Source organism: Populus euphratica, unplaced genomic scaffold (genome assembly GCF_000495115.2).
Source record: "Populus euphratica unplaced genomic scaffold, PopEup_1.0 scaffold81.1, whole genome shotgun sequence".
NCBI lineage: Eukaryota > Viridiplantae > Streptophyta > Magnoliopsida > Malpighiales > Salicaceae > Populus > Populus euphratica.
In genome coordinates, this window is record NW_011499945.1 from 369,829 (window position 1) to 380,981 (window position 11,153).

At 34.0% G+C, this 11,153-nt stretch overlaps 2 protein-coding genes and 1 long non-coding RNA gene across 4 annotated transcripts in view; 1 reads left to right on the top strand and 2 right to left on the bottom strand.

The window, feature by feature from the left end:
• The window catches only part of LOC105137440 (uncharacterized), a 14,773-nt gene extending 8,798 nt beyond the window's left edge, over positions 1 to 5,975 (top strand). Inside the window, exons 10-18 of the mRNA XM_011043176.1 lie at positions 14 to 60; positions 580 to 625; positions 744 to 823; positions 1,499 to 1,612; positions 1,729 to 1,810; positions 3,542 to 3,667; positions 4,571 to 4,651; positions 5,174 to 5,299; positions 5,628 to 5,975. Coding sequence (XP_011041478.1) covers positions 14 to 60; positions 580 to 625; positions 744 to 823; positions 1,499 to 1,612; positions 1,729 to 1,810; positions 3,542 to 3,667; positions 4,571 to 4,651; positions 5,174 to 5,299; positions 5,628 to 5,717 — 792 coding nt within the window. The 3' untranslated portion in view covers positions 5,718 to 5,975. The remainder of the gene's footprint in view (positions 1 to 13; positions 61 to 579; positions 626 to 743; positions 824 to 1,498; positions 1,613 to 1,728; positions 1,811 to 3,541; positions 3,668 to 4,570; positions 4,652 to 5,173; positions 5,300 to 5,627) is intronic.
• Positions 2,140 to 3,535, bottom strand: LOC105137439 (uncharacterized). The gene is made up of 2 exons (XR_844586.1): positions 3,326 to 3,535; positions 2,140 to 3,276 (listed from the first exon to the last, which is right to left on the bottom strand). It is a non-coding gene; the product is annotated as an uncharacterized LOC105137439 (long non-coding RNA).
• Positions 5,976 to 6,248: 273 nt separating the features above from the next.
• On the bottom strand, positions 6,249 to 8,305 carry LOC105137444 (uncharacterized). 2 transcript variants are annotated; one of them, XM_011043182.1, is made up of 2 exons: positions 7,579 to 8,305; positions 6,249 to 6,624 (listed from the first exon to the last, which is right to left on the bottom strand). In XM_011043182.1, the coding sequence occupies exons 1-2, from the start codon at positions 8,015 to 8,017 to the stop codon at positions 6,377 to 6,379; spliced, it is 687 nt and encodes a 228-aa protein (XP_011041484.1). In that variant the 5' UTR covers positions 8,018 to 8,305; the 3' UTR covers positions 6,249 to 6,376. The 2 variants fall into 2 exon arrangements, with proteins under 2 accessions (XP_011041484.1, XP_011041483.1); XM_011043181.1 differs by having other exon boundaries at positions 7,576 to 8,301.
• Between the last annotated feature and the right edge of the window lie 2,848 nt (positions 8,306 to 11,153).

The following is an 11,153-nucleotide window of genomic DNA, read 5'->3' on the forward strand; positions in this document are numbered from 1 at the left end:
TTATTTTCTTCAGGTCAGATGGAAGGATTTGCGAACTGATTTAATGGTAGTTCCTACAGGGTAATGTCAAATACCTACGCATATCATGCCTTGTTCATACACATACCCAGAGAAAATGCATGGATTTGTTTGGTTCACTTTGGTAATCCTTTCTGGTCAGTTCGTTTGTACGTGTAACTTATGTTGCAGTTGCATTTTGTGAGAATAGTGTACTGCATTTATTTGGTGGACATGGATCTGTGCATGTGATGAATCCCAGCAAAATTTCTTTTACTTTTAAAAGAAAGAGACATTGGGAATGGGAGAGTGAGTGAAAAATGACGAAGTGATTGCATAGTAATTCCATGACTAAATGGTGCATACTTCTATTGTATTTCCTCACTGCATAATCAAATTCAATTAGCTAGTCGCATTTTATTGAAGCATTTTTTATTTTTTATTTTTAAATCTTGTAATGTGACTATATCATCTGTAAGCCTCTAGAATTGATTTGCGTGAACTATGTTTCTTTATCATTCCTCAATTTATTTATCATTATTATACATAAGTTCTATGCTAACTATCATTCTGCTTCTGTAGGCTAAATCCTGAAAGGATTGGTGGAGATTTTAAACAAGAAGTTCAGGTACGCAAATGATAGGTATATTTGATAATTATTCGGAATACATCCAGTAATATGTGCAATTTCTCTCTTACTACTGTCAATGATTATGATGTACTTGATTGTGCTACAAATTTTTCAGGTTCATAGTGGTTTTTTAAGTGCTTATGATTCAGTCAGGATACGAATCATCTCTATCATTAAACTATTAATTAGCTACGTGTAAGTTGTGCTTTTAATCCTGTTCAACTATCTCATGCTTCTCTTTTAAAATCCTAAAGAATCTTCAAGGGCAACAACCAGTGTTATGACATGCTTAAGATATGAGTGCATACACATTTTTAATAACAAATATAGGCTAACTAAACTTATTCCTTTGTTTTAGTCATTTAGTGTTGGTTTCACTAGGTCCTTTTGCTAATTAATATAGTCCATATGTGGCTGGTGTGGATTTTTTTCTAAAGTGAACTTTCTGGGATTCTTGCCATCGGGGATGCATTAGCGCACAAGTTCATGCATCTTTATATGTGCATTTAACTGTATTTTCAAGTCATATATTTTTTGGCTTGTGCACTATTAAATTATAAATGAATAGGTGATGCTTTTTAATATGCTTGTATGATTAAAAACTTAAACATTTAATCTCAAATACATTCTTGACATTTTGTACCTTCTACCTCATAAATGAATTGATTTTCATTCTTCTTGTCTTGAAATTTGGTTCAAATTTTTGCGATATTTGTGTCTTGCATCTGTGAGATAATGTTTGCAGATCTATCATCTGGTAGTCACTAGCTGTTATTTTTTTCCCATTACATTCAAATCAGAGTAATGTTTAAAATAACTTTGCAAATTTCTATAGATTTGTTCTTTGAAATGTTAAATCATTGTTGACAGAGATAATGGAGCTGAGCCACCATGTAAATGGCATGTGTATGTAACTGGTCATAGTTTGGGTGGTGCATTGGCTACCCTGCTTGCTCTTGAGCTTTCATCGAGTCAACTAGTAAAGTAAGTTCATCCTTCTTTTACTTACTAGTGCCTGGTGAGTCCATTGCATTTGCACGTGGGCTCTTTTGACAGATTATGCAATTACGCATTGAATTCTATTTTTGTTTGTGTTTTAGGCGTGGTGTGATTTCTGTGACTATGTATAACTTTGGATCTCCTAGAGTTGGTAACAAAAAGTTTGCAGAAGTTTATAATCAGGTAACTGTAAATTTTTAATTGTAGCTAAAATTGTTTTCAAACACAAGAAATTTCTTTTATGGGTGGGTTGCAATTCTCCCTTTTCCTGTTGGCACAACTTAAAGTCAAATCATGATTGGGGTGCACTTTTTCTCATATAATTTACATGTGGGTATATTGCTTGCTTGCTTGTTCTCGACACTAGCTCACATTTCTTAAAAGCTGCAACTGGTTCCTTTTTTCAAATTTTGTTTTTCTGGATTTCTTTGTTCAATTAGAAATATTTACTACAGATTGGTCTTTGGTGCACGTCTTTCCTTTTGTTCTCTGCTTTTATGAAAGGATATGTATTTTTTTTATCATCTTTTCATATTCCTGTAATTTCATTGCATATTGAAAAGGAAACTGTATTTTCTTATTTCACATCAATTTTTTGCCACTGTGCATGTGGGGAATGGGCTGAATTGATATAAGATGTTCTGGGGTCTCAATAACTTGTAAAAAGTAAGTCCATGATTACTGACTCCATAACAGCGATGAATGGAGGAGACAGATCCATGTAGGGACCCTAATAGATTGGAATTGAGACTTAGTTGAGTTAATATTGATCTTCTGGCAACTAGTACATGAAGATGTTTTTGTTTTTGTTTAAAACTACAGCAAAATTATAGGAAAACCCGAGAAGAATGTTGGACTTCAAGTATAGCTGGTTTCTATAAGATATCTTTACTATCCTGTGACTGTGAGCTCCCATGATACAGTGCATAGATCTCATGACAAGTACTGTAGGTTTTAACTTACTAATGGTCTGGGGTAAGTTTTATGAATCTCCCTTCAGTTCAAAGAAATTGCATGGATCTCCTCTCTAGCTCCAAAAAAATCACAAGTAGAAAAATGTGCAAGTGGCTTCAACGTCCCCTTTGATGCATCTCATGACTTGGTTTAATTGTCAAGATACTTGTCCATAAGGTTATCGTGTCATATCTGACATTCAACGGTGGTCTTTCAATTTTCTCAACTACAAGAGAGCTCTGTGAAATGTACCTTATGTTTACTTCTAGTATTTTTCTCATTCTTCTTCTTTTTTTTCAGAGTCACTATTCTTACCGAGTTTTTCTCGACTTGGTATCTATAGCCTTAATTGATGAGGCTCATCACTTTATATGTCTCCCTTATTTGTTTTTCTGGGACGCTTTTAAAAGAAAAACCTTCTCATCTCATTGATGAGAACTGGCCCTACTGTTTGGTTTCTTACTCTCTCAATGTTATGAGTCTGCTTCAGTTTAAACTCAATGCCCATACATGTTTAATTTCTTCACCCAATTGCTTCTCATTCATCTGGTAGGTTGCATTGATGCGGACTGGCCCTGCTTCTTCTTGGTTTCTTACTCTCTTAATGTTATTAGTCTGCTTCAGTTTAAACTCAATGCACATACGTGTTTAATTTTTTCACCCAATTTCTTATCTGATAGAAATCCCTTCCCTTGCTTTTATATTTTCTGCATTTAAGCTGGGCAAAAATGATGCATTGCTGGCTGTCATTCATACCCTTTGGCTCTCATGGTCTGGGGCATAATACTTGTGTGCTCATGATGTTTGGGAAAGTGTGAAACATATACATATGCGACATTGATACATGATGTGTGTGTAAGAAGAGTGTACTAATAAAGATGTCCTTTTACTCCTGTTTTTTTTTCTTGGACACGAAAAAACTGTGGTTAGTGTTTGAACTGTTCATGCTTACATTTGCAGAAAGTTAAAGATAGCTGGAGGGTTGTGAACCACAGAGACATTGTTCCTACTGTTCCTCGCTTGATGGGTTATTGCCATGTGGCTCAACCTGTGTATCTAGCAACTGGAGAACTAGAAGATGCTTTGGTGGGTAATTTTTTTTTTTTTTTAACACTTTACCTGAAATCATATGGAAGTTGCTGCATGCTGTGAAATTAACCTTTGGTCTCTGGATATGCATTTTATATATGCTATAGTGTGTTATCTTCCATAATGGAATAGATGGCATCCTCTTTAAATTCAAGATTTGTCTTTTGAATTCAAATTCCTGTCATTGGACCTAATTCATCTCATAACACTGAATTTGTCACAGATATACTAATTTGAGTTTTCAGTGACCCAATTTCCCTTCCTTGCTTGAGAACTTTCTGCAGCTTTACCATTGCTGTTGCCCAACAGGCATTCCTTAGAAAACTGCACATTGATTGCTTCAGGCATGCAAGGGAAGCTGAATTACTGCATTCCTTTGAAACCTACACTTTGATTGCTTCAGGCGGACATTTATTTTCTTTGGAGAATTTATGCATCACAAGAAAATCTTTACATTCATATTTCTTTTTCTTTAGCTTCTTGTTATTGTTTTTGAAATGACCTTATCCCTCTGTATTATCTGATCTTTCATAATTTAGCTCAAGTGGAATTAGTGAATTTGCATGTTTGATGTATTTGATTAAAATTGTAGTTTGTCCATCAACTCTTATTGTATACTCCTTTGTAAGTTATTCTTCACAACTGATACAAAAGGTCAAGACTCAAAACTCTCCAACTGACTCACAGGTAGAGTTCTTAATTTTTTTTTTAAAAAAAAGAAAGAAGCAAATATAGATGAAAGATATCCATGTAGTTGACAATACTAACTCTTCGACTGTGGTTGACATTACATATGGAAGGGATGTTACGAACACATGACATTTTCCATTATTGATTATTTTTCTTTTAAGAATTAGATTATGAGCAGCGCTATGTATGAGTTTAACATGTGTTGTTCAGGTAAATTTGGAGCTTTTGAAAGATGGCTACCAAGGTGATTTCATTGGGGAGTCCACACCAGATGTTGTTGTCAGTGAATTTGTATGTTTCTTGTTCTTAATCCTGCTCCATTTTTTTGCTCCACATCTTAATCATTTGTATGGTTGACCCAGATGCGAAGATGTAAGAAACCGAAATCTACCTAACTCATATTAACAAAGAGAAACTGGTTGCTGTGATAGCCTACAAAAATTTATATGTTAGTTATAGTATTTTGGCTATTAATTCTACCTCTCTAATTAGTTTGTACATGCAGTTTAATCCAAATTAATGGTCCCTTCTATATTGTTTGAATGCAAGATAGTGGATCCCAAATTGATCCAGTGGTTCCTAAACTGACTATTCATTAGCAAAAAGGTTCCCAGGGCATGTTGAGAGGAAGAATATATGTTTTCAATATTGATGAAAGAGTTTTAGGATCTTGTTAGAACAGTGATAATAATAATAATAATAATAAGAGTTGTTTTTCAAACAACGTCCATGGAGGCAGCATTTGGTTTCTCATTTTTATAGTCTGAAATGCCGATATGGTTAGTGAGCATTGGCTGTGACTATTTTGAGCAGATGAAAGGTGAGAAGGAGCTCATTGAGAAAATACTGCAGACTGAAATAAATATATTCCGCTCAATTCGAGATGGAAGTGGGCTTATGCAGCATATGGAGGATTTCTATTACATCACACTGCTTGAGGTACATATCATTTTGTCAAATGATTATTTTCATCCAGTTGATTAGAGTAAATAATATATTTGATTTCCTTGATGGTTACATGTGGTAAATGCGGCCAACTAATTCTCTCTCCTTATTAAAAGTTGAACGTACTGTGCCCCTAAAAGCTTTTACACAGGCAGTAGCTATAATCCTCCAAATATTCAGTATGACATTGTTGGAGTGATTCACTCTTTAGTCTTTTGTCCATCTATTAAACTGCTAGTGTTAAGTATTCCCACAGGCTCTGCATAATTACCAGTCTCCATGCTTGCTCAGATATTCATCTGTTTATGTTTTACTTTTCCAGAACGTGAGATCAAACTACCAGCCTCTTGAAAGGGTAGAAAGCAGTGGGAGAGATAGCATCCCAACCAGCCAAGATGGCAGTAACATCTGAACGCTAGCAGCCAAAGTATAATCAGTGCCGAAATAATTCTTCGGCAGATATCGGTCATTGTGTCTGTATGCATCATTGAGCAGTCTGCTAGTCTTATGGGAAACCCATCAAAAGAATACAGGGACAGACTTAATCCGGGGTGGGGTAGGGAATAATGTACCTGTACAGCAAAGCTTTATTTCAAATTCAAATCACATTTTCATGACAACCTATCTGATTGGATGTTGTGCATCTGAACATCAAAATACTATTCAGCAACAACTTCATTTTTCCTGGTTTACCTCCAAATTCTTTGATCGTCCTTTCATCGAGGCTAATCCCCAGCTGGAGGTCCTAAACAAAATGAAGTCTATTGGCCAATTGAAGAGGAGGATGGTTGGCCATCCTTTGTCTTTATATTTGAAAAATATTTTAAAAGAAAATTATTTTTTTTAATTTTTTCTTTACTTTTTAAAATTATTTTGATAAGGCAGTGTTAAAAATAATTTTAAAAACAAATAAAAAAATATTTTTATAAGTAAATATTTTGAAAAATAATTACCACTATATTTCTAAGCACTTCCGTACTAGTGCAAAGTTTGGTCGGTCTTTGCTTGGGTTGACTTAATAAAATTACAGTCTTTCAATATTCGACTATATGTTTTTACTAGCAAAGCTAGTTATGCTTTTCTAGCCTGCTTCGAAAGCGCTGACTTGGGTTTGCTAAGAGAGAAGCTGGATGCCTTCCTACTGCTCATGATCTTCAAGCTTTGCCGCAGAATATCGACCTCTCTTGCCCTGCTGTATTCTTCATTCTCCACAAAAACTAATCGTGCTTTCAGCTCCTCAATACATCCCTCCTTGGCCTTCACTTCCATCTTTAGCTCCTCAATCATTTCTTCCTCTGCTCCCCGGTACAATCCATCTCCTGCAAAACCGAGTTGCAGCCAGAAATTAGTGTCATTCATTGATTATAATTTTTGTACTGTCGTAGTTTCTTAATGAGTATACTAGCACGATTAATTGACCAAAGAAGAGTACAACTCCCTGTCGTGGTGGTCTGTAATCTTGGATTTCGTTTCCACATATTTATGGATAGCAAAAGAAAATGTTCGACTTCTTTTTTCGAAAAAGGAAGTCCCGTAAGTTTTATCACAGTGACGTGCTAAAACAGTAACTACTTTATAAGTGAAAAGATGCCAGCCACTTGTCACCACATATACACAGTAATACTTTATCATCAAGAGAATCAAAAACATAAAATTGGGCCCATTGCTGGAAAACTCCAATCAACTTTTTAGGATATTTGACAAAAGGAACTGGTGGAGCATGCCAATTCTAGCAGCGTATGCTTTGCGCAAAACTCCCAGGTTTCTGCTACATTGAACGATAAAACTAGCATATTTGAAAGAAATTGCATAAAAGCACAAATAACTAGCATGTGAACATGCGCTAGATGTAGAGTGAGCTTAGGAAGAGGATATAGCTCACCCCCTCGAGAATCAAGCTTAAGACAACATGACATGAAATATAGGGAATCTAGAGGGTTTGTCAATGTCTGTGAATCTCCAAGATTTGCACAGTGCATGCAATCGAGCAAAGGCTGCCTAAAATGCCAGCATCGACATAAATTTAATTTAAATAAAGTAGGAAAACCCATCGTTAAATTTAAATCTAATAGTCTAATGACGGTAATTGACATAAATTCTTAAATCACTGGATTCAAATGAAACTGTAAAATTGATCGTTAAATCAAAATCCAGCAGTGTAAATAGACATCGAAAAACACCGACGCCGATGCAATGATATATGTGCATGAGCAAGCGTGCGTGTGTGTGAGTGTGCGTGCGTGCGAGTCCGGAAGAGGAGAGAGATGCACCACGGTGAGTCCTCTGAATGAGATTATCAAGCTCGGTCTTGATGGCAAGGTAAAGCTTCTTCCACTTATCCACAGCCTCGTCGCGCCACATTCTCTCCTCCCTCATTTGCTCCACCAGGAAGCTGGGAGTCCCCAAGAATTCTCCATTTTTCTCACTTTTCTCTCCTACCGACCTATCCTCCATTACCCTGATCCTCTCATCTTTCTCTTCCACTGCCTTTCTCAATCTCTCTAGTTCCTCTTTGAGCTTCTTCCTCTCTTGCTTCCACTCTGCCTCTTTAAATGCGAAAACCATCATGTCTATCTCATAAGCTCTCGTCTCTTTCTCTCTCTCGTACATCATAGCTTCCATTTCCTCTTGGAAAAGCCTTACCTTCTCTGTCAGCCCTCTCAGGCCTTTCTCACACTGGTCGCTCTTTTTCTTGCCGACAAAACAATCCATGGCGTGTTTTCTTTGCCTAGCTCGGGACTACAGGTGGCAGATCTTTTTTTGTTATATAATCTTGTTTGATAAAGAAAGAGATAAAGATATGGTGGGGGTTGAGTTAGAAGGAAGGTGTGTGAATGAAATAAATTCCCTTACAGTACCAGAGGCTCCTCCATCAATGAATTGAACCTGCCAAAGCCATCAAATTCCACTCTGTGGCAGTATTTAGCTAGGCCAGCTCTCTTTGAATAATGTGGTTGATAGTGCCAAAAAAGCCCGTAAAGAGGGCTGCCTATATGTCTGACGTCCAATTTACATAAAATTAGATACGACAAGACACTCGAGAAAAATATGCAAATGTAACGGAGATACGCTGCCGCTGGCTAGCTATTATTTTCATAGATTTCAGAATCCAATTTCCAACATTCATGCTCGACATCATCAGTTGATCCTACATTCATTGCAATGGAAATGAATAATTCATGAAATTTCTTTTCTTTTCTTTTCTTTTTTCCGGCGGTGTTTAATTTAAACTTCTGCATGCACTCAGTTCTACGTTTGTAGAAATATCGTCTCTTTTGTTTATGTTTAATGGAGTATTTTTGGGTTAGTTTTAACTTTATTTGAGACTTTATATGTTTGGCATTGTGATTTAAAATATATTTTATTTTAAAATATATTAAAATAATCTTATTTTTTATTTTTTATTTTCAAGATTATTATATTAAAATCTTAAAAATGCTAAAAACAACATCAATTTAATATTTTTTCAATTAAAATATTTCAAAAAATATATTAAAAAACAGTAGCTACTAAGGTATTAAAAAAGTATTAAAATCAATAAATTAAAACATTAAAAAATACTAAAAACAACGTCAATTAGAAAACAGATCATGCCTCTTTTAACCTATTAGCAACCCAAATTCAGTATCATTAAGAGGAGTTTTTCAATGATAATTAGACTTTGAGGTTAGAAATTAATTAGCCTTTTCGGATCTTTCACAGAATCATATATATAATTTCCTTCACAGATTTAATTTCCAGTGAGAAAAGCTACAGGTTCATCAAAGACACGATCAAATTGAGAGATTAAAATAAATATGCGCAAAAGTAATTAACCTCCGCACAGAGTCATTGGAGATTCAAGTGAACATTTAACATTTAATATTCAAGTCATTAGAGATTCAAGTGAACATTTAATATTTAAATTAAATTTTAAATGACATTTAATATTTAAAAATACTATAAAAATAAATCAAAGATCAACCTCTGATTTACAATTCTAAATTGAAGAAAATTAATGTTAAAACTATTTTTTTCTAAAATATCTATTTATCTATTGAAAAAAACATTCAAAGAAATAAAAATGAGATGGTAAGAGTAATATGAAAAACAAAACCTTTATCATTTAGTTTTTTACTTTTAAAAAATATATTAGTGAATGAATTAGCAGCTGTTGTTTTTTATTTTTTTTAGTATCTTTATTATTTTTTATTAAGTTTCAAAATGATTTTTTAGTTTAATGCAAAGTAATTTATGCCTTACTAGGAATAATATTTAAACATAAATATACATATAAATAGACAAATAAAAAGTTTTTAAAATCTAGAAAAATAGTGAAAAAAATGATAATATTAGAACATTGCAAAACAAAAATAGCTTCATGTGAAAAATACAAAATCCAGAAAGTTGCAGGAAAAGGTTTTTCTTTCCCATATTGCCCTGAAAAAAAAAAAGACCTGAGAGAAGATTCTCTTAGGCCTCCCGCACCCGTCGCCGCCGAGACCAGGGGGCAAAGCGAGAAAAGATCGGGTATAGTATACAAACAATTTTTCCGTCCAAGAAAACAAATTAAATCGCTGTCACCATGTCGTAATTTGCGACCTTGTAGCTAAGTATAGTATACAGTACGTGTACTCTTGGAGGCCAGCTTTTTAACACCGAGAGGGCATGATTACAGATTTTACGATTGAACAAGCAGCCTTATCAGAGCAGTGCAAAAGACAGTATCTCTCTTTCCATCACATATATGCTCTTCTTCACTGGCAATCTATTACAGTAAAGAGCTGATAATTTTGGTGCCAAATTAGCTAGCTAGCTAGGGCATCCTTGTCCTTGCCCATTGACATAATTGTATGTGTACAAAATACACTTATGGTGACACATCTTCGGATTCCCTGCCTGAAAGAGACTCGCTGCAGGAGCACAAAGCTTGGAATTTGACATCTACCAAAGAAATGAAGAGTGGAGAGCATGATTGTCAGCGAGTAGGGACCATTTTCGTTAACTTTAGCACTTAAATGATGTTTGACTTTCTGGTACAATTGTATTTTTTTAAAAAAATATATATTTTTATATATATTTTGATGTGCTGTTTAAAAAAAAAAATTAATTTAAATTATTTTTATATATATTTTGATGTGCTGTTTTTTAGATAAAATTATTATTTTAATATATTTTTAAATAAAAAATAATTCCAGCCATAGACTTGTAATTTTATTTGCTTTTTAATGCAGAGACTGCTTTGGCAATGGACCTCATGGCTCCACGGTCTGCACCAAATTATCGAGCTCGGTATAAATGTGTGGGCTCGCAGAGAGAGTTGTGTATACCATTGACAAGTCAGCTCATTCTGTGAGGAGAAAGATATCGGGAATGTAACTGAAACCCTTGACGAATGGAAAGGAAAAGGAACTCGGCCTCACGGGGGTAAAAAATAACATCGATGACTGTGACACAATCAACAGAGTTTACTGGCCACTAGTTAGATGGTCTGCGTTTCCCTTTGAATTAACTTTTTATCAAAGATTCAAGACTGCCGAGTATCTAAATTCTTGTATTTTTTAATTTTTTAAAGAAGATTATAGTTTTTTTTATGGTAATAATAATATTTTTAAACATTTATTAATAATAACAGTAACAATAATAATTTTAAATATTATCCTTCAAATCAAATATATGATTATTTTTTAATATTAATAATAATTATTTTTAAATTTATTAATAATACTAATTATTATTATTATTATAACACCAATAATACTATTTTAAATATTAATAGTTTTAACTGTAATAAAAATAATAATATTTATAACACAAATAATAATATTTTCTATATAAATACTTTTAATTATTATAAAAATAACAATAT